Source organism: Bufo gargarizans, chromosome 2, assembly GCF_014858855.1.
Source record: "Bufo gargarizans isolate SCDJY-AF-19 chromosome 2, ASM1485885v1, whole genome shotgun sequence".
NCBI lineage: Eukaryota > Metazoa > Chordata > Amphibia > Anura > Bufonidae > Bufo > Bufo gargarizans.
Window position 1 is genome coordinate 8,611,990 of NC_058081.1, and position 27,278 is coordinate 8,639,267.

Sequence of the window (27,278 nt, forward strand, 5' to 3'; positions counted from 1 at the left end):
CAATAGACTGTTCCAGTGTTGGGTGACGTGAAGCATGATTCTCTGCTATGATATGAAGACTGATTCTCTGCTGACATGAAGCCAGATTCTCTGTTACGGGACCTCTCTCCTCTGCCTGGGTGCCGGGGCCTAAATTTGTGACAATGGACTGTTACAGTGGTGGGTGACGTGAAGCCTGATTCTATGCTTTGACATGAAGACTGATTCTCTGCTGACATGAAGCCAGATTCTCTGTTACGGGACCTCTCTCCTCTGCCTGGGTGCCGGGGCCTAAATTTATGACAATGGACTGTTACAGTGGTGGGTGACGTGAAGCATGATTCTCTGCTATGACATGCAGACTGATTCTCTGCTGACATGAACCCAGATTCTCTGTTACGGACCTCTCTCCTCTGCCTGGGTCTAAATATCTGACAATGGACTGTTCCAGTGTTGGGTGACGTCAAGCATGATTCTCTGCTATGATATGAAGACTGATTCTCTGCTGACATGAAGCCAGATTCTCTGTTACGGGACCTCTCTCCTCTGCCTGGGTGCCGGGGCCTAAATTTATGACAATGGACTGTTCCAGTGGTGGGTGACGTGAAGCATGATTTTCTGCTATGATATGAAGACTGATTCTCTGCTGACATGAAGCCAGATTCTCTGTTACGGGACCTCTCTCCTCTGCCTGGGTGCCGGGGCCTAAATTTATGACAATGGACTGTTACAGTGGTGGGTGACGTGAAGCCTGATTCTATGCTATGACATGAAGACTGATTCTCTGGTGACATGAAGACAGATTCTCTGTTACGGGACCTCTCTCCTCTGCCTGGGTGCCTGGGCCTAAATATATGACAATGGACTGTTACAGTGGTGGGTGACGTGAAGCATGATTCTCTGCTATGATATGAAGACTGATTCTCTGGTGACATGAAGCCAGATTCTCTGTTACGGGACCTCTCTCCTCTGCCTGGGTGCCTGGGCCTAAATATCTGACAATAGACTGTTCCAGTGTTGGGTGACGTGAAGCCAGATTCTCTGCTATGGGACCTCTCTCCAATTGATATTGGTTAATTTTTATTTATTTTATTTTTATTTTTATTCATTTCGCTATCCACATTTGTTTGCAGGGGATTTACCTACATGTTGCTGCCTTTTGCAGATCTCTAGCCTTTTCCTGGGCTGTTTTACAGCCTTTTTAGTGCCGGAAAGTTGGGTCCCCATTGACATCAATGGGGTTCGGGTTCGGGACGAAGTTCGGGTCGGGTTCGGATCCCGAACCCGAACATTTCCGGGAAGTTCGGCCGAACTTCTCTAACCCGAACATCCAGGTGCTCGCTCAACTCTAATGGCAACCATTACATTGTGTACGGCTGCTGCTTTCTTCATTATGCAACCACCACTATCATGTCACTGCTACAGCCTGAAGACCATCATCTTCTTGTCTTTTATATTTACATGGCATTTGTACACTTGTATACTGTCAGTGTAATGTCTTTTACATTTACATGTTATTTGGACACCTGTATATCGTTTGTGTAATGTCTTTTACATGTATATGCTAGTTGAACACTAGTATACATATATATATATATATATATATATATATATTTATGTGTGTGTGTATTGTCAATACATCTGGATATATGGTTTCTTTATTATTCATGCCAATTGTATTTTCAAATCAATAATGTACCATTTGTCCAATTTTCTGCTTTCTTTAAAAGAAAAAATCAATAAAAAGAGAACTGAAAAGAAAGAACACTAGTATACAGTCAGTATATATTTTTATTACATTTAGATGCTGTTTGGACCAGTCAATATAAATTTTTATTACATTTAGATGCTGTTTGGACACTTGTATACTGTATTTACATTCACTGACATCGATAGAAAGTTTTTGTCGTACAGAACTGAGCTGTTTCATCTGTACAGGAATAGAACAGACACAGCAGCTAATGATCAGCTGAGGGACGGGTAATTGATTCTATAATTTTCTGTGATACGTATAACAAAGCCGCCGCGCCTTATTTCCCTTATGGGGAATGAAAAGTTACAGGTTAGAGAGAAATAAGTAACGTAAGGCTGGAAAATTCCCAAAGCTTTCATTACACGGCAGATAATGAAATTGATGTAAATAATGTCAGATACATGTAATAGTGTAACAGAGGGACAGCGTTACATCATTACCAATGTAAAAATAGAATTCCACCCGGACGTCTGAGGCTGAATTACCAGACACCTCTCGTCTGGCAGCTGCAGCTAATGAGCTGATAATATCATTTCCTTATTAGAAGTTTGCAGTAAAACCACAGAGGATATTCATAGAAGTCAGAAACAGAGAAAGATTGTGATTAACCATTCACTGAAAATGTAATAATATATCAATATAAATATGAATACTATATTCACATAATTAATATTATATATAAATAGTATATATATATATATATATATATATATATATATATTTATATATACATACATACATATACAGTTGAAATGTGAAAAATTTGCAAGTTTGCAGTAATGCAACTTAAAAGGTGAAACTTTGTCATAATTTGGATGATTATGGCTTACAGCTTAATAAACTCCAAAGTCACAATTTTGAGGTCCCCTTTGTTGATGGGGGTATGGATTAATTAGCTGATTAGAGTGAGACACTTTGAGCCTAGAATACTGAACCTTTTCACAAAATTCTAATTTAAAGCTGCATTAAAGCAATTCCTTTTAATTAGCATTAATGAAATAAATGGACTTTTGCATGATATTCTACTTTTTCGAGTTTCACTTGTATACATATATATATATATATATATATATATATAAATAAATATACTACTACTATTACTTCTGTGCTGCAAAAACTTACAAGGAAGAGACACTCCAAAACAGCCTGTATATCACATAAAGGAGGGTCTCAATCACATTGTGGTACAATTGTTCAGTTAGTGAGACTCCTACACTCATAACGCCTATGCACTTAGTGAAAGAGCTGCAAAAAAAAACAAGGAACCGGCACTCCAATACACCCTTTGTTACACATAAAGGAGGGGATCACACACGACCCTTGATAAATTATGATTGATGACCTGATGGTGACCCTAAAAAACATTTGGAGCAAGGGCCTGCTGATCTGACCATCTACAACCTTAGGGTGATTGTACGTCCCTGTGACGGCAACGATCCATTTGGCTGAAATCTGATTGGCTGTCGTTGCCTTGCCCTTTTTTTTTTCCAAATTGTGAACAACCCAGAGAGGGTGGGTCAAGTTATTAAAGCACAAGAATCCAAGGAAGGCAGCAGGCGCGCGGCAATTAGCCACTCCCGACTCGGGGAGGTAGTGATGATAAATAACAATATAGCACTCCTAAGCGGCCCTGTTATTGGAATGAGTACACTTTCCGTTAACGAGGATCTATTGGAGGGCAAGTCTGGTGCCAGCAGCCAACTTGCTCCGGCATCCACAACATTCACTCAGTGTGCCATCATGGTGATGATTGTGTTGACCAGACTCTTGGCTACTGAGACTGGACTTGTAGGTGAGGGTTCTGCCGGTTTGTTGACTCTAGATAACTTCTAGGTAGGGATGAGCGTACCCGGACTGTATAGTTCGTGACACGGACCCGAACCCGGACATTTTCGTAAAAGTCCGGGTTCGGGTTCGGTGTTCGTCGCTTTCTTGGCGCTTTTGTGACGCTTTCTTGGCGCTTTTTGAAAGGCTGCAAAGCAGCCAATCAACAAGCGTCATACAACTTGCCCCAAGAGGCCATCACAGCCATGCCTACTATTGGCATGGCTGTGATTGGCCAGAGCACCATGTGACCCAGCCTCTATTTAAGCTGGAGTCACATAGCGCCGCCCGTCACTCTGCTCTGATTAGCGTAGGGAGAGGTTGCGGCTGCGACAGTAGGGCGAGATTAGGCAGATTAACTCCTCCAAAGGACTTGATTATTGATCGATCTGCAGCTGTGGGTCATTGAGCTGCTGATACTCAATTGTTCACTGTTTTTAGGCTGCCCAGACCGTTTGTCAGTCACTTTTTTCTGGGGTGATCGGCGGCCATTTTGTGTCTTGTGGTGCGCCAGCACAAGCTGCGACCAAGTGCATTTAACCCTCAATGGTGTGGTTGTTTTTTGGCTAAAGCCTACATCAGGGTGAAGCTGTCACACCAAGTGCATTTAACCAGCAATAGCCTGTTTATTTTTTGGCCATATACTACATCAGGGGCAAGCTGCGCCCGTCACCAAGTGCATTTAACCCTCAATGGTGTGGTTGTTTTTTGGCTAAAGCCTACATCAGGGTGAAGCTGTCACACCAAGTGCATTTAACCAGCAATAGTCTGTTTATGTTTTGGCCATATACTACATCAGGGGCAAGCTGCGCCCGTCACCAAGTGCATTTAACCCTCAGTAGTGTGGTTGGTCAAGCTGTCACACCAAGTGCATTTAACCAGCAATAGTGTGGTTATTTTTTGGCCATATCCCAGTCTAATTCTGTCAGTAAATCTATACCTGTCACCCAGCGCCTAAATACTAGGCCTCAAATTTATATCCCGTTAAATCTGTCGTTACTGCTCTACTGTTGTGGCTGGGCAAGTTATTTAGTGTCCGTCAAAGCACATTTTTTGTTCTGGGTTGAAATACAATTCCCAATTTAGCAATTTCCTAATTTAGTGGTTTCTGCTGTATCAGAGCTATTTGAAATCTATCCCTAAAAGGGTATATAATATTCAAGGTGAACATAGGGTCATTCAGAAAAACTTCACACACACCCGCTACTGTGCATTTCCAAGTCTAATTCCGTCAGTAAATCTATACCTGTCACCCAGCGCCTAAATACTAGGCCTCAAATTTATATCCAGCTAAATCTGTCATTACTGCTGTAGCTGGGCGACTTATTTAGTGTCCATTCAAGCACATTTCTTGTTCTGGGTTGAAATACAATTCCCAATTTAGCAATTTAAAAATTTAGTGGTTTCTGCTGTATCAGAGCTATTTGAAATCTATCCCTAAAAGGGTATATAATATTCAAGGTGCACATTGGGTCATTCAGAATAACTTCACACACCCGCTACTGTGCATTTCCAAGTCTAATTCTGTCAGTAAACCCATACCTGTCACCCAGCGCCTAAATACTAGGCCTCAAATTTATATCCAGCTAAATTTGAATACAATACATTGGGCCAAATAATATTTTTGTTGTTGTGGTGAACGATAACAATGAGGAAAACATCTAGTAAGGGACGCGGACATGGTCGTGGTGGTGTTAGTGGACCCTCTGGTGCTGGGAGAGGACGTGGCCGTTCTGCCACATCCACACGTCCTAGTGTACCAACTACCTCAGGTCCCAGTAGCCGCCAGAATTTACAGCGATATATGGTGGGGCCCAATGCCGTTCTAAGGATGGTAAGGCCTGAGCAGGTACAGGCATTAGTCAATTGGGTGGCCGACAGTGGATCCAGCACGTTCACATTATCTCCCACCCAGTCTTCTGCAGAAAGCGCACAGATGGCGCCTGAAAACACAGGTGCCAACTGCTGCGTCTTTCTGCAGTGTGCAGACTGAACAGGAGGTCAGGGATCAAGACTGGGTGGAAGACGATGCAGGGGACGATGAGGTCCTAGACCGCACATGGAATGAAGGTCGTGCCACTGACTTTCACAGTTCGGAGGAAGAGGCAGTGGTGAGACCGAGCCAACAGCGTAGCAAAAGAGGGAGCAGTGGGCAAAAGCAGAAAACCCGCCGCCAAGAGACTCCGCCTGCTACTGACCGCCGCCATCTTGGACCGAGCACCCCAAAGGCAGCTTCAAGGAGTTCCCTGGCATGGCACTTCTTCAAACAATGTGCTGACGACAAGACCCGAGTGGTTTGCACGCTGTGCCATCAGAGCCTGAAGCGAGGCATTAACGTTCTGAACCTTAGCACAACCTGCATGACCAGGCACCTGCATGCAAAGCATGAACTGCAGTGGAGTAAACACCTTAAAACCAAGGAAGTCGCTCAGGCTCCCCCTGCTACCTCTTCTGCTGCTGCCGCCTCGGCCTCTTCTGCTGCTGCCGCCTCGGCCTCTTCTGCTGCTGCCGCCTCGGCCTCTTCCTCCGCCTCTGGAGGAACGTTGGCACCTGCCGCCCAGCAAACAGGGGATGTACCACCAACACCACCACCACCTCCGTCACCAAGCATCTCAACCATGTCACACGGCAGCGTTCAGCTCTCCATCTCACAAACATTTGAGAGAAAGCGTAAATTCCCACCTAGCCACCCTCGATCCCTGGCCCTGAATGCCAGCATTTCTAAACTACTGGCCTATGAAATGCTGTCATTTAGGCTGGTGGACACAGACAGCTTCAAACAGCTCATGTCGCTTGCTGTCCCACAGTATGTTGTTCCCAGCCGCCACTACTTCTCCAAGAGAGCCGTGCCTTCCCTGCACAACCAAGTATCCAATAAAATCAAGTGTGCACTGCACAACGCCATCTGTGGCAAGGTCCACCTAACCACAGATACGTGGACCAGTAAGCACGGCCAGGGACGCTATATCTCCCTAACTGCACACTGGGTAAATGTAGTGGCAGCTGGGCCCCAGGCGGAGAGCTGTTTGGCGCACGTCCTTCCGCCGCCAAGGATCGCAGGGCAACATTCTTTGCCTCCTGTTGCCACCTCCTCCTTCTCGGCTTCCTCCTCCTCTTCTTCCACCGGCTCATCCAGTCAGCCACACACCTTCACCACCAACTTCAGCACAGCCCGGGGTAAACGTCAGCAGGCCATTCTGAAACTCATATGTTTGGGGGACAGGCCCCACACCGCACAGGAGTTGTGGCGGGGTATAGAACAACAGACCGACGAGTGGTTGCTGCCGGTGAGCCTCAAGCCCGGCCTGGTGGTGTGCGATAATGGGCGAAATCTCGTTGCAGCTCTGGGACTAGCCGGTTTGAGGCACATCCCTTGCTTGGCGCATGTGCTGAATTTGGTGGTGCAGAAGTTCATTCACAACTACCCCGACATGTCAAAGCTGCTGCATAAAGTGCGGGCCGTCTGTTCGCACTTCCGGCGTTCACATCCTGCTGCTGCTCGCCTGTCTACGCTACAGCGTAACTTCGGCCTTCCCGCTCACCGCCTCATATGCGACGTGCCCACCAGGTGGAACTCCACCTTGCACATGCTGGACAGACTGTGCGAGCAGCAGCAGGCCATAGTGGAGTTTCAGCTGCAGCACGCACGGGTCAGTCGCACTACGGAACAGCACCACTTCACCACCAATGACTGGGCCTCCATGCGAGACCTGTGTGCCCTGTTGCGCTGTTTCGAGTACTCCACCAACATGGCCAGTGGCGATGACGCCGTTATCAGCGTTACAATACCACTTCTATGTCTCCTTGAGAACACTTAGGGCGATGATGGAAGAGGAGGTGGCCCAGGAGGAGGAGGAGGAGGAAGAGGGGTCATTTTTAGCACTTTCAGGCCAGTCTCTTCGAAGTGACTCAGAGGGAGGTTTATTTCAACAGCAGAGGCCAGGTACAAATGTGGCCAGCCAGGGCCCACTACTGGAGGACGAGGAGGACGAGGATGAGGAGGAGATGGAGGAGGATGAGGATGAAGCATGGTCACAGCGGGGTGGCACCCAACGCAGCTCGGGCCCATCATTGGTGCGTGGCTGGGGGGAAAGGCAGGACGATGATGATACGCCTCCCACAGAGGACAGCTTGTCCTTACCCCTGGGCAGCCTGGCACACATGAGCGACTACATGCTGTAGTGCCTGCGCAACGACAGCAGAGTTGCCCACATTTTAACGTGTGCGGACTACTGGGTTGCCACCCTGCTGGATCCACGGTACAAAGACAATGTGCCCACCTTACTTCCTGCACTGGAGCGTGATAAGAAGATGCGCGAGTACAAGCACACGTTGGTAGACGCGCTACTGAGAGCATTCCCAAATGTGACAGGCCAGCTCCTCTGAGGGCAGGGTTAGCATGGCAGAGATGTGGAAAACTTTTATCAACACGCCACAGCTAACTGCACCACCACCTGATACGCAACGTGTTAGCAGGAGGCAACATTTCACTAACATGGTGGAACTGTACGTGTGCACACCCCTCCACGTACTGACTGATGGTTCGGCCCCATTCAACTTCTGGGTCTCTAAATTGTCTACGTGGCCAGAGCTAGCCTTTTATGCCTTGCAGGTGCTGGCCTGCCCGACGGCCAGCGTTTTGTCTGAACGTGTATTCAGCACGGCAGGGGGCGTCATTACAGACAAACGCAGCCGCCTGTCTACAGCCAATGTGGACAAGCTGACATTCATAAAAATGAACCAGGCATGGATCCCACAGGACCTGTCCATCCCTTGTGCAGATTAGACATTAACTACCTCCCCTTAACCATATATTATTGGACTCCAGGGCACTTCCTCATTCAATCCTATTTTTATTTTCATTTTACCATTATATTGCGAGGCTACCCAAAGTTGAATGAACCTCTCCTCTGTCTGGGTGCCGGGGCCTAAATATCTGACAATGGACTGTTCCAATGTTGGGTGACGTGAAGCCTGATTCTCTGCTATGACATGCAGACTGATTCTCTGCCGACATGAAGCCAGATTGTCTGTTATGGGACCTCTCTCCTCTGCCTGGGTGCTGGGCCTAAATTTATGAAAATGGACTGTTGCAGTGGTGGCTGACGTGAAGCCTGATTCTCTGCTATGACATGAAGACTGATTCTCTGGTGACATGAAGCCAGATTCTGTGTTACGGAACCTCTCTCCTCTGCCTGGGTGCTGGGCCTAAATTTATGAAAATGGACTGTTGCAGTGGTGGCTGACGTGAAGCCTGATTCTCTGCTATGACATGAAGACTGATTCTCTGGTGACATGAAGCCAGATTCTGTGTTACGGAACCTCTCTCCTCTGCCTGGGTGCTGGGCCTAAATTTATGAAAATGGACTGTTGCAGTGGTGGCTGACGTGAAGCCTGATTCTCTGCTATGACATGAAGACTGATTCTCTGGTGACATGAAGCCAGATTCTGTGTTACGGAACCTCTCTCCTCTACCTGGGTGCTGGGCGTAAATTTATGAAAATGGACTGTTGCAGTGGTGGGTGACGTGAAGCCTGATTCTCTGCTATGACATGCAGACTGATTCTCTGCTGACATGAAGCCAGATTGTCTGTTACGGGACCTCTCTCCTCTGCCTGGGTGCTGGGCCTAAATTTATGAAAATGGACTGTTCCAGTGGTGGGTGACGTGAAGCCTGATTCTCTGCTATGGGACCTCTCTCCAATTGATTTTGGTTAATTTTTATTTATTTAATTTTTATTTTTATTCATTTCCCTATCCACATTTGTTTGCAGGGGATTTACCTACATGTTGCTGCCGAACCCGAACATTTCCGGGAAGTTCGGCCGAACTTCTCGAACCCGAACATCCAGGTGTCCGCTCAACTCTACTTCTAGGCAATCGCACATCCCCGTGCCTTATCAACTTTGGGGCCATTTTCAACAAGGACCTTTTGGTATAGCACAGTTTTGCTTGTCCTCTCCACCAGAGGAATGAGAGATAAGAATGTCTCTTTGTAGCGGGGGTCAAGAAGGGTGAACAACCAGTAATCCTTGTTGTCTAAAATGTGTATAACGTGCATTTCATGGGAAAGGCAGCCTAACATGAAGTCAGCCATGTGTGCCAGAGTACCAACAGGCAAGACTTCGCTGTCATCATCAGAAGGTGAGCTGACCCTGTAAAAAATTGTAGGTGAGGGCCTATATGTGATCTGACCCTGTAAAACATTATATGTGAGGGTCTGCAGTTGAGCTGACCCTGAAAAACATTACATGCAAAGGCCTGCAGGTGAGCTGACCTTGTAAAACATTATATGCAAGGGCCTGCAGTTGAGATGACCCTGTAAAACATTATATGTGAGGGCCTGCAGGTGAGCTGACCCTGTAAAACATTACATGTGAGGGCATATATGCGAGGGCATTATATGCGACAAATAAGCATGTTGATATGATGGAAAAGGAGGAGGAGGATTAGAAAATAAATATTCAACCATATACACATAAAGGAGGGCCTCATTCACATTGTGGTACAATAGTTCAGGTAGTGTGACTCCTACACTCATAAAGCCTATGCACTAATTGAAAGGGCTGCCAAAAATTGCAAGGAACCGGCACTACAATACACCCTTTATTAAACATAAAGGAGGGCATGATATACACCCTTGAAAAATTATGATTGGTGGCATAATAGTGACCCTCAAAACATGCTGCTGAGCTGACCCTCTACAACATTAGGGGCGAGGGCCTGCTGGTGAGCTGATGCTCTAAAACATTATATATGAGTGCCTGCTGGTGAGCTGAAGCTCTAAAACATTATATGCTAGTGCCTGCAGGTGAGCTGATGCTCTAAAACATTATATGCGAGTGCATGCTGTTCAGCTGACGCTCTAAAAATTTTTTTTCAAGTGCATGTTATTCAAATGGCGCTCTAAAACATTATTTGCGAGTACCTTCAGGTGAGCTGACTCTCAAACATTATATGCGAGTGCATGCTGTTCAAATGACGCTCTAAAACATTATATGCGAGTGCATGCTGTTCAGCTGATGATCTAAAACATTATATGCAAGTGCCTGTAGGTGAGCTGACGCTCTAAAACATTATATGCGAATAAATGCTGTTCAAATGACACTCTAAAACATTATATACGAGTGCATGCTGTACAGCTGACGCTCTAAAACATTATATGCAAGTGCATGCTGTTCAAATGATGCTCTAAAACAATATATGCGAGTGCATGAAATTCAGCTGATCTGATAAAAAAAAATTGAGTTGAGGGCCTGCAGTTGAGCTGACCCTATAAAAAAAATGTGAGTGTGAGAAATATATACAATCTGGATGAGGAGAAGGAAACAAGATTTAATCATATACTCTTTTTTGTGGTGGAAAAGGTGCATGGAAATACACTACAGTAGATTGAGTGCATTATAAATGATAGATTTATTAATTCAAAGTTTATTTATCATTTTTTTCTTCTTATTAAAACAAAAAAAACATAGATAAGAGAATAGCCATTACAAAAAGCACAGATATACATCCTCATATTTAACAAGAGCATACCCTGACAGCTTTTCCCCCTTCTTATTAATTATACCGTAATCCTAAAAAAAAAAAGAAAGAAAGCTTTCCCCCTCCCCTCCCATCCCCACACCCACCCTCCCCTCCCTCCTCCCCCCTACCCACTTGGTTGTCTTGGGAGTGTCCTCAAGGTATTTTGTTTCAATGGCCTCTTTTCTAATAACTTATATCTATATTTCCCCCTCCTTATTCCTCATTTAATTACCCATCAGTTTCACCTGCCTGGCTTTCTCATAGCTTGTCACTCTTTCATATAGATTTTTCCATTCTACCACTCTTGGCGGGCGGTCCGCTCCCCATCCTCTGGCCAACACAACACGTGCCAGCATTAGCCCTTTTTCCCATTTCCTTTTGCTTTCTCTATCTCCCCCCATTATTCTAATGTCTCCCAGGACTGCCGTACTGATCCCCAGAGGTACAGGTCTCCCTGTTTCTCTCTCAAGGTCCTCAAAAACTTTAACCCAATACCCCTGTACAGTCGGGCAGGACCAAATCAGATGCACAAAATCAGCCCTTTCCTCTCCACATTTCCAACATTTTGCCTCTCCTGTTCTGTACATCTTACTCAATACCATGGGGGTAATATAGGTCCGGTGAAGGATAAAAAACTGCGTCAGTCGGAAGCCACTGGAGATTGTACTCCTTTTAACATTTTTATATATACTTCTCCAATCTAAAGTTGCGGGTTCGACCTCTCGTGCCCATTTTTTTTCACTATTAAATCTAATCACCCCTCCCAGTCCCTTCTTTATTTTTTTATAAATCTGTGAGATTGACACTTTACTCCCTATTCCCTGATAACAAAATTCAACAAAATCTGAGTGCTTCGTGATAAAGTATTCTCTATTCTCCGTTTTATCGAAAGCATGTTTTAATCTAGCATATCTAAACCATGTGAGACAGTCTTTATCTATATTAAAACCCATTTCCTCTGGTGTCTTCAACTTTCCTTCCACCACCATCTGGTGCACAAACCTAATACCCTTTTTATCCCAAAATACAAAGTCTTCAAACTTCCAAAATTCCTTCAAATTTATATTTCCCCAGATGGGGGAGATCTCTAGTGAGTGATTTATTCCTAGTAATTTTTTAACATTAACCCAAATTAAGTGTATCATATTATTGATTGGGCACTGCCTACCCTTTATTTTTATCATTCCTGTTTCTAAAGTACTAATGATATTATATTGGAGACCCTTCAGTTCCCCCTCCAAAAAGCGGCGCAGTCTGTCATCCTCCATCATTAACCACTGAAGCTGGGATGCAAAGTAATAACCCCTAAAGCATGGGACGGACAGGCCGCCATCTTCCTCATCTAGCCATAAATATTTTTGTTTCAGTCTGACCCTTTTTTTCCCCCAGATAAGATCATTTATCACTCCTTCTAGTGCATTAAAAAAGTGATCCCCTATCCAGACTGGGCAGGATGATATAACATACAAGATCTGTGGTAATAAGACCATCTTTATTATCGCTATTCGGTCCACTTGTCGTATCAGCAATTTTTGCCAGGTACTTGTTTTTTCCTTGACTCTTTTTAAAAGAGGCTCAATATTAAGTTCTAAATACTCCTGTATCCTTGAGCTAACTTTAATGCCCAGGTATTCAAACGACTCCGTGGATTTCTGAATTTTGACCTTAATTTCCTCTAGCCCAATTTCCTGGCCAATTGGAAGTAATACCGACTTTGTCCAGTTCACCCTAAGGCCGGAGATAAGGCCGAACTGATTTACTATTTCCATCAAGTACAGTACCATTGGTACCCCTCCATCCACAAAAAACAGAATATCATCAGCATAGAGGCATATTTTATCCAATGCACCATTTCCCCCAAACCCCCTTATTTTTTCATCTGCCCGGACCTTACAGGCCAATGGTTCCACAAATATGGCAAACAATAATGGGGAGAGAGGGCACCCCTGACGAGTACCCCTCTGCAAAGGTATTGGCTCTGAAATTTCTCCATTAATTTTTATCCTAACTTTCGAGTTCTTATATAAAAGCTGTACCCATTTGATAAATTTTTCTCCCAAATTAAACTCGTACATGACCTTCCATAGGTATGCCCATTCCACCCTGTCAAACGCTTTTTCAGCGTCCAGGGACAGGATGGAATGGGCACCCTCTCCTCCCATCTGCATGTTCAGTAATGTCCGTCGAATGTTGGTCTGAGCCTGGCGTTTGGGTATAAACCCTGATTGGTCTGGGTGTATTAACTTCGCGATAACTTTTCCTAGGCGGTTTGCAAGTAATTTAGCACATATTTTAAAATCGGTGTTGAGAAGAGAGATGGGGCGATACGAATCCACCTTTTTCTCGTCCTTACCCTTTTTACCTAATAAACTTATTACCGCCTCCGAGAGGGAGGGCGGGAGTTCGCCTCTATCCATTGACTCGTTTAGGACCTGCACTAACACTGGAAGAATGACATCTCCATATCTTCTATATATCTCGTAAGGGAAACCATCCAGCCCAGGACTGGAGTTCCCCTGAATAGTTTTCAGTGTCTCTCGTAATTCCTCAACTTCAATGGGGGCGTTCAGCCAGTCCCTCTCCTCTTCCGAGAGTCTGGGGATCGATACTCCCTCCAGGAAGCTTCTAAATTCTTCAAGCCCCCCCCCTCCCTCCGAGGAGTAGAGGCCCCTATAATATTCAATAAATTCGCGCTCTATCTCTCTCTGGCTGGATGCCATCCCCCCAGCTCTCCTCTCAACACCGCCAATCCTATTTCCCGTCCTTTGACTCTGTATAAGAGTGGAGAGAAGTCTTCCTGACTTCCCAGATTCCCTAAAATATTGTTCCCCCTCAAAAAACACTTTTTGTTGTGCCTTGTCCATCAGATAATTCCTCAATGCCCTTTTTGCTTGATCCAGCTGGTCTATCAGTTCAGGGATTTTCTTCCTCATAAGTTCTACTTCTATTTTTTTAATCCTCTCTGTCAGTTCTCTCTCCTGTTCTGCAAATCCCCTCTTCAGGCCCTTAATTTTGCTAACCAAAATACCACGTAGAAATGCTTTAAAAGCATCCCAAACATACCCTGAACCTGCTGATCCCAAATTATATTTCCAAAACTCCTCTATATCCATTCTAATATCGTCTTCCTCCTTAATTAGATTCAGCCAGTGTGGGTTTAGACGAAACTCACGACTTTTTAATCTTTGATTTGTTTTAAACCGCAGGCAAACAGGGGAGTGATCTGAGATACTATTTGCTTCATACCTCATGCTGGAGATCTTATTTACTAAATCTGAACTAACCAGTGCCAGATCTATTCTGGACATTATTTTATTTCCCCTGCTAAAGCAGGAAAACCCTAGTTTATCACCATATAGGTATCTCCATACATCTATTAATGATAATTCCTGCGATATTTTCCCCAGCACTGATTGTCGCCCAGTCAGCTGTTTGTTCTTCGGGATCACAGAGTATCTGTCTAATTCGTCATTCATAACATTGTTAAGATCCCCCATTATTACTATGGGACACTTGCCTCTAGAGTCTGCATACTCCATTAGTCTATGGATGACCGTTAAAGAAAAAGGGGGGGGTATATACACAAAAGCCAAAATACACACAATCCCATTCCATTGACAATGAAGGAATACATATCTACCCCTCTCATCTATTTTCTCGTCAAATGGGAGGTAATCTACCATATGATGAATGTATACACTAACTCCAGATGAGTATGTAGAAAAGCATGAGTGATATTGATACCGGGCCCATTTCTTGTTTAAAAAATGTATCTTATCTTTTGTACTATGCGTCTCCATAAGTCCAACTATAGCCGGGAGATGTCTGGTAACATTATCAAAAACCATTACCCTTTTGACCCTATCTCCGAGCCCGCGTACATTCCATGTCATAATACTACTCATTCAAATCTGTCGCTTTTTTTTTTTTTTTTTTTTCCCTTCACCTTAAACCCTGCTAGACCTCCCAAGATTTAAATTGCCTTTATGTTCATCATCAGCTCAGCTCTCCTCTGGTGGAGTTGAGAAGTCAGGGGCAATCCAGGCCTTGTTCATTTATATCTGCGTCAACCTGTCAGCATTGCCAGTGGACAAGCAGATACGCTTATCTGTTATAATGCCACCAGCAGCACTAAATACACGCTCAGACAAAATGCTGGCGGCAGGGCAGGCCAGCACCTCCAAGATGTAGAGCGCAAGTTCGTGCCACGTGTCCAGCTACGACACCCAGTAGTTGTAAGGCACTAAGGGATCATTGAGGATGCTGACACGGTCTGCTATGTATTTTTTCACCATCTTCCAAAACTTTTCCCTCCTTGTACCACTAGGCCGCACTTCATTGTGAAGTTGCTGGTGGGGTGTCATGAAAGTGTCCCATGTCTTGGAGAGTGTTGCCCTGCCTTTGTTGGAACTGCTGTGTGTTCCCCTTGTCTCCCTTCCTCAGTTGCCTAAGGAAGTACGCACTCTGCCGGCCGCGTTGTCAGATGGAAAACTTTGGAGCAATCTCTCAGTACCTTCTGGTATTGCATCGTTCTACTCGTCCTCTCCACCATAGGAATGAGAAGTTCTCTTTGTAGCGGGGGTAGAGAAGTGTGAACACCCAGTAATCCATGTTATCTAAAATATAACGCAAGGGTCATGGGAAAGACAGCCTAACATGAAGTCAGCCATGTGTGCCAGAGTACCAACAGGCAAGACGTCAATGTCGACATCAGGATGACTCTCCATCTCCTCCTCCTCCTCCTCCTCTTCTCTCAATCCACGCTGAACAGATGGAATTGAAGTTCCATGGGTACTATCCTATGTAGCAGAGGCAACTGTCTCCAGCTCTTCCTCCTCTTCATGGTCCAATTCGAGCTGAGAAGACACACTGTGGGTTGTCTAGCTATCACCCTCTGTAATGTCCTCCCCCAGTTCCTTGTCTGCCACATACAGAGCATTGTCCTTAATTGTGAGCAGCGATCATTTGAGTAGACACAGCAGTGGGATGGTTAAGCTGATAATAGGGTTATCGCCACTAACCATCTGTGTGTATTCATCAAAGTGTTTTAAAACCTCACAGAGGTCTGACATCAATGCCCACTTCTCGCTTGTGAATAGTGGCAGTTGACTCGAAAGGCGACGACCATGTTGCAGCTGGTGTTCCACAACTGCCCTTTGCAGCTCCCAAAGCCTGGCCAACATGTAGAATGTAGAATTCCAGCACGTGCTCACGTCGCACAAGAGCTAGTGATCTGGAAATTTCAAGTGCTGCTGCAGCGTTGACAGACCGTCTAAAGCTGTTGATGACTTGCGTAAATGTGCACACATGCGGCGCACCTTCACTAGTAGTTCTGGCAAATTGGTGTAGGTTTTGATAAACCACTGAACCACAAAGTTTAAGACGTGGGGTAGACATGGGATGTGTGTCAGGTTGCCGAGCTCCAAAGCCGCCACCAAGTTACGGCCATTGTCAGACACAACCATGCTTGGTTGTAGGTTGAGTGGCAAGAGCCATAGCTCGGTATGGTCCCTTATACCCTGCCATAGCTCTGCAGTGGTGTGCTGTTTGTCCACTAAACAGATCAACTTCAGCACGGCCTGTTGACGCTTACCCACAGCAGTGCTACACTGCTTCCAGCTAGCAACTGATGGCTGACTGGTGCTGAAGGTGGATGTGGAGGAGGAGGAAGAGGAGGAGAAGTGAGGTTGGGGCCAGTAACATAGCTGCTAGCGGAGACCCTGATGGACTAGGGCCCGTAAACCTGGGCGTGGTAAAACTTGTGCCATGCTAGGGTACGACTCACTCCCGGCCTCCACAACATTCACTCAGTGTGCAGTCAGGGAAATGTAGCGTCTCTGGCCACCAGCACTTTTCCATGTGTCCGTGGTGAAGTGGACCTTCCCAGTAACTGCGTTGGTCAGGGCATGGGTAATGTTCTGGCATACTTGCTGGTGAAAGGCGGGCAAGGTGGCGGCTCGGCACTGCGCACCGAGGGACGGCCACCGACATCAGGCTCCGGAAGGCCTCAGTGTCCATAAGCTTAAATGGCAACATTTCAAGGGCCAGTCATTTTGAAAGTTGCACATTTAGTGCTATGGCCCGTGGGTGGGTATTTCCACTTGCATTCAAATGACTGTGTTATGGACATTTGGACGCTGCGCTGGGACAGGGAAGTGGATGTTGTTGTTGATGGTTCATGAGAAGGTCCAGGTGCAGGACGAGGAGCATTTGGGCCTGCGCCTTCGACAGGGGATTGGCCAGCAGTGCGTAGCACAGGGGAAGAGGAGGCAGTGGTGTGGCCTGCAGACCCATATTTTGGACCCAGGCGTTTGGCCTACTTATTAGGGTGCTTGGATGCCATGTGGCGGATCATGCTAGTGGTGGTGAGGTTGCTAGAGTTCACGCCCGAGCTATTTTGGTATGGCACAGGTTAAAAACTACTACTCTTTTGTCGTCTGTACTTTCCTCAAAAAAGTGCCATACTGCGGAACACCTACCCCTTGGCAAGGTAGATTTACGCATGGGGGTGCTCGGTGTAACGGTTGAAGGCCTGTTTGGTGTGAGCAGAATTCTCCCTTTTGCAACCCCACTGCCTCTTTTAGCCTGTTGCGATGCTGCGGATCCCTCCCCCTCTGTACTGAAGTCCTCACTTGGCTTTTTAGCTTCCCATGTTGGGTCAGTGACCTCATCTCTTCCATTTCCTCACTCTGCTCATCCTCCTGACTTTACCTAACCACAACATCAGTGATTGACAACTGTGTCTCATCATCATCCACCTCGTGAACTAATGATTGCTGTTCACCATTGTCATCTTCTTGAGACTGTGAACAGTGATGAGCGGCAGGGGCAATATTCGAATTCACAATATTTTTTGAATATTTGGGCGAATATTGATTATATATTTGCGATTTTGAGAATTCGTGATCTCCAGTCATTATTTTCTTGATTGCAAAAATCGACAATTGGAAAATTTGCAATAAAATTTGTGATACGAAAATTTGGAAAAAAATCTAGAATATTTGCGATTACGAAGAAATAGCACTATATTATATTTATTCGCAAATTCTCGAAGTGCCAATATTCGCGATAAAAATTTGAAAATAGAATATTCACGATGAACACTAACTGTGAAGGCTCAATAGGTTGGGAATCAGGGCACAATATCTCAGGTTCCTCTTTAAGAGTGCTGGGCGCGAGGGCCAAATGTAATAGTGGCACTGGAAAGAGCTCCTTGAAATATCTGAGTCTGGGATCACTTGTTTGGCAAGCCACTCCATGGTGGGATGATCAGAGTGAGGACTCGATTGACCAGGCTCTTGGCTACAGAGACTAGACTTGGTGGAAAAGAGGGTGGTGCTTAACCGACTGGAAGCATTATCATTATCAATCCTACCGATCAACTGTTCACACTGGTCCGACTTGGACAGTGTTGTCCTGCACCGCCCAGTTAAGTTGGACATGAAGCTGGGTATGGTGGATGTTTTTTTTTTTTTATGGTGCACTGGCACAGGCACAGTTTCATTGCGGCCAGGGCCATGGCCTCTGCGTGCACCATCAGCATCACGGCCACTTCCCCGTCCCTTAGTGCTCGCCTTCTTCATATTAATGGTTTTGTCACTAGATGTGGCGCAGATTGTTTTACTGTCCGCTAAAGACACAGAATATGGACACTAGATTAGGCTCAGATTATTGGAATTTGCAATACAGACACTGTTTTCTTATGTAGTACAGTATTGGTTACAGAACACCACAGATTATGGACACTATATTAGGCCCAGATTTTTGGAATTTGTAATACAGACACTGTTTTCTGATGTAGTTCAGTATTTTTTACAGAAAGCCAAACACTATAGACACTAGATGTGGCCCAGATTATTAAAGACACAGTCTGCGGATGATGCACAGTATATGTCACTAATAGGTGTTAAAGAAAAATATCTTGCTGCTGTCAAACACACACAGTAGTCCTTAAAATGACTTTGGGGTCTTTGAAAAGCTTTTGGTATTAAAAACAGTAATTATCTCTCCCTGCACTATCTGTCCCTTCCTCCGCACTGTCCCTGAGTCTGCAGGTAAATAGATTGCTGCTCTAAAACACACACACACACAGTAGTCCTTAAAAGGACTTTTGGTTCTTGGAAAAGCTTTCTTCGAATAAAAACTGTGAAATTTGCTCCCTACTCTGCCTTTCCCTTCCTACACTCTTCTCTCCCTGTCTACGTTTGAGCCAAACTTGCACCATCGGATGCTATATAGCACCCGATGATGCGTTCCGGCCAGCTAATCACTGTAATGCCAGCAGCCAACATGGCTACTGGCATTGCAGTGGGTGCAGTAATTACCTGCACTTTTATTGGATGATTAAAACCGGCAAAACATACGGAAAGGATACTTGACCATTTTGCTCGAGCACATGCGGTACTCGGTCGAGTACCGCCATGTGCCGAGCATAGCGATGCTCGAGCCGAACAGATATTCGGCCGAGCATGCTCGCTCATCACTAGTTGCTACATTAAGTGGACTAAGTGAGGACGGACAGGACGAAGTTGCAGGGAGGACGATGTGAGAGGTGTTGGTAAGTAGGGCCCGGGTAGGTAAGGGTTAAGGCTGGTAGTGCAGTGGATGGGAGGAGTGGTCAGTGGGGGGTTGGCCGTAGGAGTTAAATAGGAAAGTGTGTGGGAAGCGGGCGCCATTTTGAGGGAACAGAGCAGGAGAAACGAACTGAACAGAGCAGGAGAAACTAACTAACTGAACTCATCGGAGCGATGTCGCAGGACATGGAGGCCTTGTTGTGGCAGCTGTGGGAAGCGGTGGAGTCCAGGGAGCCTGGGTGGCTGCAAGCGCAGGTAGCCGGACTGTTACAGGGAGAAGGGGTGGGTACAGCTAGCCTGTAGCCCAGTATGAGACATGGGTTCAGGGTTAAGGGAGTTGGGGGCGGCACCTCTTCAGGCTTGGGGTGTAGGGGCTGGTGTTGGTGGGACGGCAAGTGGTTCTAGTGTCGGGTCAGGTGGTTCGGTGTCGGTGCAGACGCAGGCGGGTGGCGAGGGGGATAGACCCAGGGTGGCTGATGCAGCGAAAGGGGAGGTGTATGTGTGTTTCGAGGGCCCCCTCGGAGCGCATTTGAGACAGGAGGTACGTGAGATGATTTGGCAAGGGGAGTATATAGAAATGTTTTCTCTTCTCCCCTAAGAGCGTTTTAACCTGGATACGGTTAAGAGGGATGCGGAAAAGAAGGAGGAGGAAGACAAACATAGTCATCGGCTGATTCCGCACACGTTTAGGAATTGGCTACAGGCGTTTGCGATTTTAGCGAGCATGATTGGCGAAAAGTCGCCGGACTGCTGTTCAGCTCTTTTCTGTTATTTGGATGTTATAGGCGAGGCTTATAGGGTGTATGGGGGTTCAGGGTGGCTTAGGCATGATGAAGAATTTTGTCAAAGGAAGGCGGTCCGCCTGACCATGCGGTGGGATCACAAGGACATCGGGTTGTGGATGAGGGTGACTGCGTCGGGAAGGCCAGGGCAGTCCTTTCGGGGGGAATGAGGGGGAGCAAGGCAGTCCGGTTTTGCGGCAGCGTCGACCAAGGGATTGTGCTTCCTGTTCAACGAGGGGAGCTGCAAGTTTGGGCAAAAATGTTAGTTCAAACATGAGTGTTCATCATGTGGGGAGGTCATGGGGCTAGCCGGTGCTTTAGGGGCGGCAGGCAGAGAGGGGGAAATATTGCAAAAGGGGCGGAGCCCAGTCCAGGTGGAATTTTTTTGGGGGTATCTAAATAGATATCCGAAACGGGAAGTGGCTGTATTTTTGGAAATTGGTTTTTCGGAGGGGTTTCGTATTCCGTCTAACCCTTTGCCAGTGGGAGAGTTGAGAAAAAATCTGCATTGGAGCACCCGGAGGTGGTGTTGGATAATGTAGCAAAAGAGGTGGAGTTGGGGAGGATGGATGGGCCTTTTTCAGAGCTGTCATTAGCAAATTTACGAATTTACGTGTTTCCCTGTTGGGGGTGGTTCCCAAGAAGGAGGCAAATAAATTTTGGCTCATTCACCATTTATCATTTCCAAAAGGTACGTCTGTCAATGAGTGTATAGATCCTGAGCTTTGTTCGGTGGCTTATACTTTCTTTGACGCAGCTGTGGAGTGGGTGCGGAAATTGGGTCCAGGAACTTAGTTGGCAAAGGTTGACATTGAGTCTGCGTTTCGGCTTTTACCTGTCCATCCGGAGAGTTTGCATTTGTTGGGTTGTTTTTGGGATGACGGGTATTTTGTCAATAAGTGTTTGCCGATGGGGTGCTCCATGTCGTGCACATATTTTGAAACATTCAGTTCGTTCTTGGAATGGAGGACGCGTCTGGTTGTTCCTCTATTATTCATTACCTTGATGATTTTCTTTGTTTGGGACCGGTGGATTTGCGTGTTTGTGCGTTGTTGTTGTCTACGTTACAGTCGGTTTTTAAGTTGTTTGGGGTGCCTTTGGCGGAGGGGAGAACGGTGGACCCGATGACCAAGTTGAGTTTTTTGGGTAAAGTAATAGATACTGTTAAGATGGAGTGTCGTTTGCCAGAAGACAAGGTGCAGGATCTGAGGGCAGCGGTGGCAGAAGCGATGCGGGCGAAGAAAATACGGTTGAGAGACTTACAGTCCCTTTTGGGGAAATAGAATTTTGCTTGTCACATTATCCCTATGGGCCATATTTTTTGTAGGCGTTTGGCCTACGTTTCCGATAGTGTTGGCAACGACGCTTTGGGGTAATGAGTTCAGAAATAAAAAAGTTTGTTTTCATTTTGACAATCTGGGGGTGGTGCAGGCTATTAATGGTTTAACGGCATATTCGCCTCCAGTGGTTCGTTTATTGCAGCATTTAGTTTTGCGTTGTCTGACGCTTAACGCTTGGATTGTGGCTGTCCATGGGCCGGGGATTTCCAATGGCATTGCTGATTCTCTTTCTCGTTTACAGTGGGAGTGTTTTCGTCAGCTGGCCCTAGAAGCAAATGCAGAAGGATTGGTCTGTCCGGAGTCCCTGTGGGAGCTCTTGGAGGTATGGTAGCGGGACTTTTGAGGAACTCTTTGAGCAAGGGAACTTGGCGGGCTTACAATAGGGTGTGCCGTAGTTGGGAACAGTGGTGTGGGGAGTTGGAAGTGGGAGTGGATTCCGGTGAGATACCTTTGCTGTTATTCATTGGGAGTGTTGAAGAAAATGGTTGGTCTGTATCTCAGATAAATAGTTGCATGGCGGGTTTGGCTCTTGGTTTTAAGTTGTGGGGTTTGAGGGATGTTACTAAGACATTTTTAGTCAGGGGTGCAGGCGGGGTAGGTGGACAGTGGATTCTAGGTGGACAGTGGATTTTGCTTTATTGTTACGCTTAGGTGTTCAAGCAGGTTTGGTATGTAGGTCACCCAGCAAGGGTCGGTTGTTTAGATTGGCAATTTCACTGGCTTTTTTCGGAGCATTTCGCTTGGGGGAATTAGTTTGCAAGGGCGTGCGGTGTGAGGGTGGATTATATAGGAATAATTTTGATCTGTACGGAGACAGGGTGGTGGTTTGTATTTGTTTTTCAAAAACGGACAGGAAGGGTATGGGCTGTTTTGTCACATTGTTTGAGGTTCCTGGGTGTTTGATATGTCCGGTTAAGTGCTTGAGGGAGTACAGGTTGGGCTCGAGTTTTATGGGAGGCCCCCTTCTTAGACACGAGGAGGGTCATTCTTGTCCTGATTCCAATTTGTAGCGGTGTTTAAGAAGTGCTTGAGAGCTTTGGGAATGGACTCTGGAGATTTTACGGGTCATTCCTTTCATATCGGTGCGGCCACGGAGGCGGCTAGATTAGGCATGAGTGACGAGGTGATTAAAAGGATTGGTAGGTGGTAATCGGCCCGTTTTAGGTCGTATGTGAGGTTGAGAGTTATGTGAGGTTTTGGGGTTTTGTAATTAATATGGGTGTTTGCTTTTTGTGTTTCAGGGACCGGGGCCGTTCTCGTTTGGATTTTAGGTCATTCCTTTGTGTTTTGGGGGGTGCTGAGAGCTGATGTGTGGCCGAGCAGGCGGAAATTGTGGGTTTGAGCAGGACGTTGCGATAATCAGGTGGCTCGGACGTAGAGGTATGTTGTGGGGTTCTGTGTTGCAGGAGATCATAATGCGCGTTTGGACCGGGCTCCTGACATCCTAGTGTTACATGTTGGGGGCAATGATTTGGGAGTTAGGCCCTGTAGAGAGCTGATCAGGGACATTAAATTTTATCTTTTGCATTTGTGGTCCCTTTTCCCGGCCCTGATAACGGTGTGGTCAGATATTGTGCCGAGAAAGTCATGGCGGGAGGCGAGATCAGTGGAGCGGGTAAATAAGGCCAGGATAAAGTTAAATAAGGCAATAGGGCGGTTCTGTGCAAGAAACGGTGCAGTGGCAGTGCAACATCCCGAATTGGAGGCTGGCAGTGGTGGTTTTTGGCGGACGGATTGGGTAGACCTTAACGCACTTGGTATTTTTTTATGATCACTGGGTTTGCAAGAAGGTATTGAGAGGGCGTTGAGGTTGCGGAGGAACGCGCAAGCTTGAGGATGGTAAGGTCAAGCTGTGCGTTGTTGGCAGTGGGAGGTCCTAGAAACTGGTGGTACAGGATGGTATAGGTGAATGGGAGGGCCTCAATGAGGGCTGGACTCTCATAGGTTGAGCACCTGGTTGGTTCGGAGAGGCGTTCATCAGTTGGTATCTCCGAGCTGGTGTTACACGGCTGGAGGCAAGATGGAATCGCCATGGTGGTTGTTTATGGAGATGTATTTTCTGGGGCTTCTACGACCTCACTCGTCAGGTTTATTGTTAATATTAACGTTATTTATGTTATATATTTTATTTATTAATAAAACGGCTGCTGTAGCCGATTTAATCCGAACAGTGGCTGTGTGTTTCTTTTGGGGGAAAGGGGAACTGGGGGAATCTACAGGAGGGGTGGGGCCCAAAGAACAACCAATAACCTACTCATGGCATTGTATACTAGTAATTTTATTAGTGCCTTGCCTACCTTTTTGGTATCAGCAATCCTTCTATTCGGACCATGTGTTTTAGTTAGCAGGAGACTGCATATAGGTTAAAGGCTACTTGGTCTCAGTTTAAGTTCTGAGACTCCATGGACAGGTCAGTCCTAGATACCTGTTCACATGGTGCAGTACTGCATGGTTGCTGTTAAGGCTTTAATGCTGTGTCTATGGGTTGGTGGGGCCCATTACCAAGGAGGCTCAGTCTGACAGCAGAGGTGGTGTTGGGCTGCTGGGTCTCACTGCATGTGGGTGCTGTGTTTTGGCGGCGGTGGTTGCCACATGGCGCTGCGTCAAATTAGAGTAGGTCCCTCTTGAAAGAAGCTACCTTGATGTGCTGAGTGGGCTTATGCACTTTAATCAAAATATATATAAATGGCCTCGTGTACATGAACCCCATAAGGACACGTGCCGGACGTGACTTAAGGACCAGCGCTGTATATGTACCAGGGGCAGACTGACTGGTCGGGCACTTCAGACGTGGTCTAATGGCCCAGCCAGGATGGCAGCCATGCTAAAGAGCTTTTTTTCACTGAGTATTTCACGTTCCTGCATCATGTGACCTATACCTCCCAGGAGCCCGTACATTATAGGCTTTCTCTAGTTGGAGGAGGCTAAAAGACCTTTCATGATGTCACGATCACGTGATCCTTCGTGGGTGGAGTCAGTCTCCAGGCTGTTCAGCCGGAGGAGGTAAAGGACCTGTAATGATGTCACATCCATGTGATCCTGTGTGGGAGGGGTCAGGCTCACAGGCTGTGCAACTGGCGGAGGTAAAAGACCTGAGATGACGTTGCAACCCTGTGATCCTATATGGGCGAGGTCAAGCGGATCATTTGACATGTGCTGCTGTACTTGTTGGATAGTTACTAGAATAGAGTCGCTGCTGGTAGGTGTGATGTCACCCAAGGAGGTGGAGACTGGTAGTCAAATAGGCGGAGCCTCTTTCTAACAACTCCAGTCTGCCTCCCCAAACATCCCGTGTACAGAAATGCAGGTGGAGGTATGTGTGTAGTCTCCACCATTTTCTGTCAATAACCCCTTCACTGCCAGCTCTCTGCTCTTGAATTACATCCTATTTCTTATTAACACCAGGAGGCGGCTAAAGGGTGTTCTCTGAGTACAGACCTCCTGGGAGTATTATTTCTATACTGTGTAATGGACTTATATAAGGGGCCACATGACCCTGATGCTGGTTCTGCTCCTTGTGTGTGTCCTCCTGCCCCTTACCTCATCTTAGTGATGGTCCCAGCCCTTCTGTACCTTGTTGCCCCCATTACAGCACCTGCGTTACAGTGTGTCAGCACACAGAGAGCCCTGCCTACAACCTGCTGACTGTCTCAATCTAACATAAGCTTTTCCATGGTGAGATCCACCTGAAGCTGCTCGGTTCTTTCTTTCAGCCAGATGTTCTCTGTGATTTCTGGGATCTGTCTACAGACGAGCTGTTGGGCTCGAATTCTGTGAGAGTGTGTCCCTGTGTGTGTGTGTGTCTGTCTGTCCCTGTGTGTCTGTCTGTCTGTGTGTGTCTGTCCCTGTGAGAGTCTGTCTCTGTGTGCGTGTATCTGTCCCTGTGTGTGTGTGTCCGTCCCTGTTTGTGTCCGTGTGTGTCACCATTACCATGCCCACAGTGTTCCTATGTCTTGATGCAGCTGGATCAGGAAATTCTGTGCGGGGCAAGAAGAAGAAGAAGGAAGAGGAGGAGGCAGCGCCGCCAGCATGGAGTCCGTGGGAGAGACACAGGGAGGCACACTAAGGACGTAGGTAACACTACCACATTATCAGCACTAGTGTTATCTGTAGTTTTACATAAGACTGCAGGGGACATCTACTATATTATCTGTACCCCAAGAGTTATCACTATATAGGGGGGCCCACTAGGACTTTATTGCCCAAGGACCTACATGAGCCTGGAGCTGGAGCGGCGCAATATGTGGGTGGGTCTGTGTGTGGGTGTGGCTTGAGGGTGGACACAGGGCCCCCATAATCTCCTATTGCCCGTGGGCCCCATGAGTTGTCAGTTATGTACAATGCGCTGATCGGGCTGGTGCAGGAGCTGCGCCCACCAGATCAGCAGCAGGGGTCCGGCAGTCACTGATAGCTGGAAGTGCTCCAGCTATCAGTGACTGCCGGACCCCTGACGGCTGTATGCGCCGACATCGATGAAAACACCAATGCCAGCACTTTAACCTTTGCATGGCAGCGGTTAGTGTTGACTGCGGCACGTGCGGGATAGAGCCAGGTGCGGGATGTCCATCGTGTCCCCGCGCTGCTGTGACAGGGTCCCAATGGCAGGGAAGGCATAAAAATAAAATATAAACTGTGCTTAAAAATAATTTTTAGTCACCTTAAATCACAAAAAGTGCAACACCAAGCGATCAAAAAGGCATATTCCCCAAAAATTGGAGAAATCTAACAGTCACCTCATCCGCAAAAAATGAGCCCCAAACTAAGACAATCCCCCAAAAAAGAAAAAATTATGGCTCTCAGACTAAAACAATTTTTTTTGTTTCAAAAATGCTTTTATTCCATTCCTTTTCAAACAGCTCTTGATGGCAGCTTGACTGCTAATCCCAAAACACTGGCTCTCCTCTGCACTTCCTTCGATAGAGCACTGGAAATTAAAAGTTGACCAGATCTTCCGATTTGAGGAGATCTCTTCCTGGGAAGCTAGGAACCATTCGAAATTTAGACAACAATGGCACCTATTGCAGAAGAGCAGACACCCGAGCTATACGTAAGTTCTATTCCTCTGCTCAGAGTGAGTTAGAAGACCTGCACTAGCATAGCATTATCACACAGGGAGTCTAGATCCTTCGTTAGCCTACCTTTTCCTACTATTACATCTTACACTTTACAATTAGGGCTACCCTAAAATTGACCAAACCATGTGGTCATAATGTCCCCAGACTCATTACAATGGCAGTCCTGTCCCGCGATATATGCGACTACTTACCATTTGCCTGCTTAATATACCGAGGTGGACTTGTCTGAATGATCGGAAGCTTTGTGTAATTGGTATTTATTTGACATTTATTAGGTGTTTCCCTTCCTTTGCATTCCAACTGGGTGGCGTGCAATTCGTTTTTACGTAATTGCGTCTACATTTCTGTCGAACGCCATGTACGATGGGTATATCTATATTAATGTACCTTTTGAAGTTCTATTATGAAACTCTCACTCTTCTGTA

The 27,278-nt window shown here is 46.3% G+C and overlaps 1 protein-coding gene across 1 annotated transcript in view; it reads left to right on the forward strand.

The window, feature by feature from the left end:
• LOC122925414 (olfactory receptor 1009-like) overlaps nt 1-27,278 on the forward strand; it is an 80,407-nt gene that overhangs the window by 44,412 nt on the left and 8,717 nt on the right. Inside the window, exon 3 of the mRNA XM_044276776.1 lies at nt 22,020-22,100. Within this exon, the coding sequence (XP_044132711.1) occupies nt 22,020-22,100 (81 nt within the window). The remainder of the gene's footprint in view (nt 1-22,019; nt 22,101-27,278) is intronic.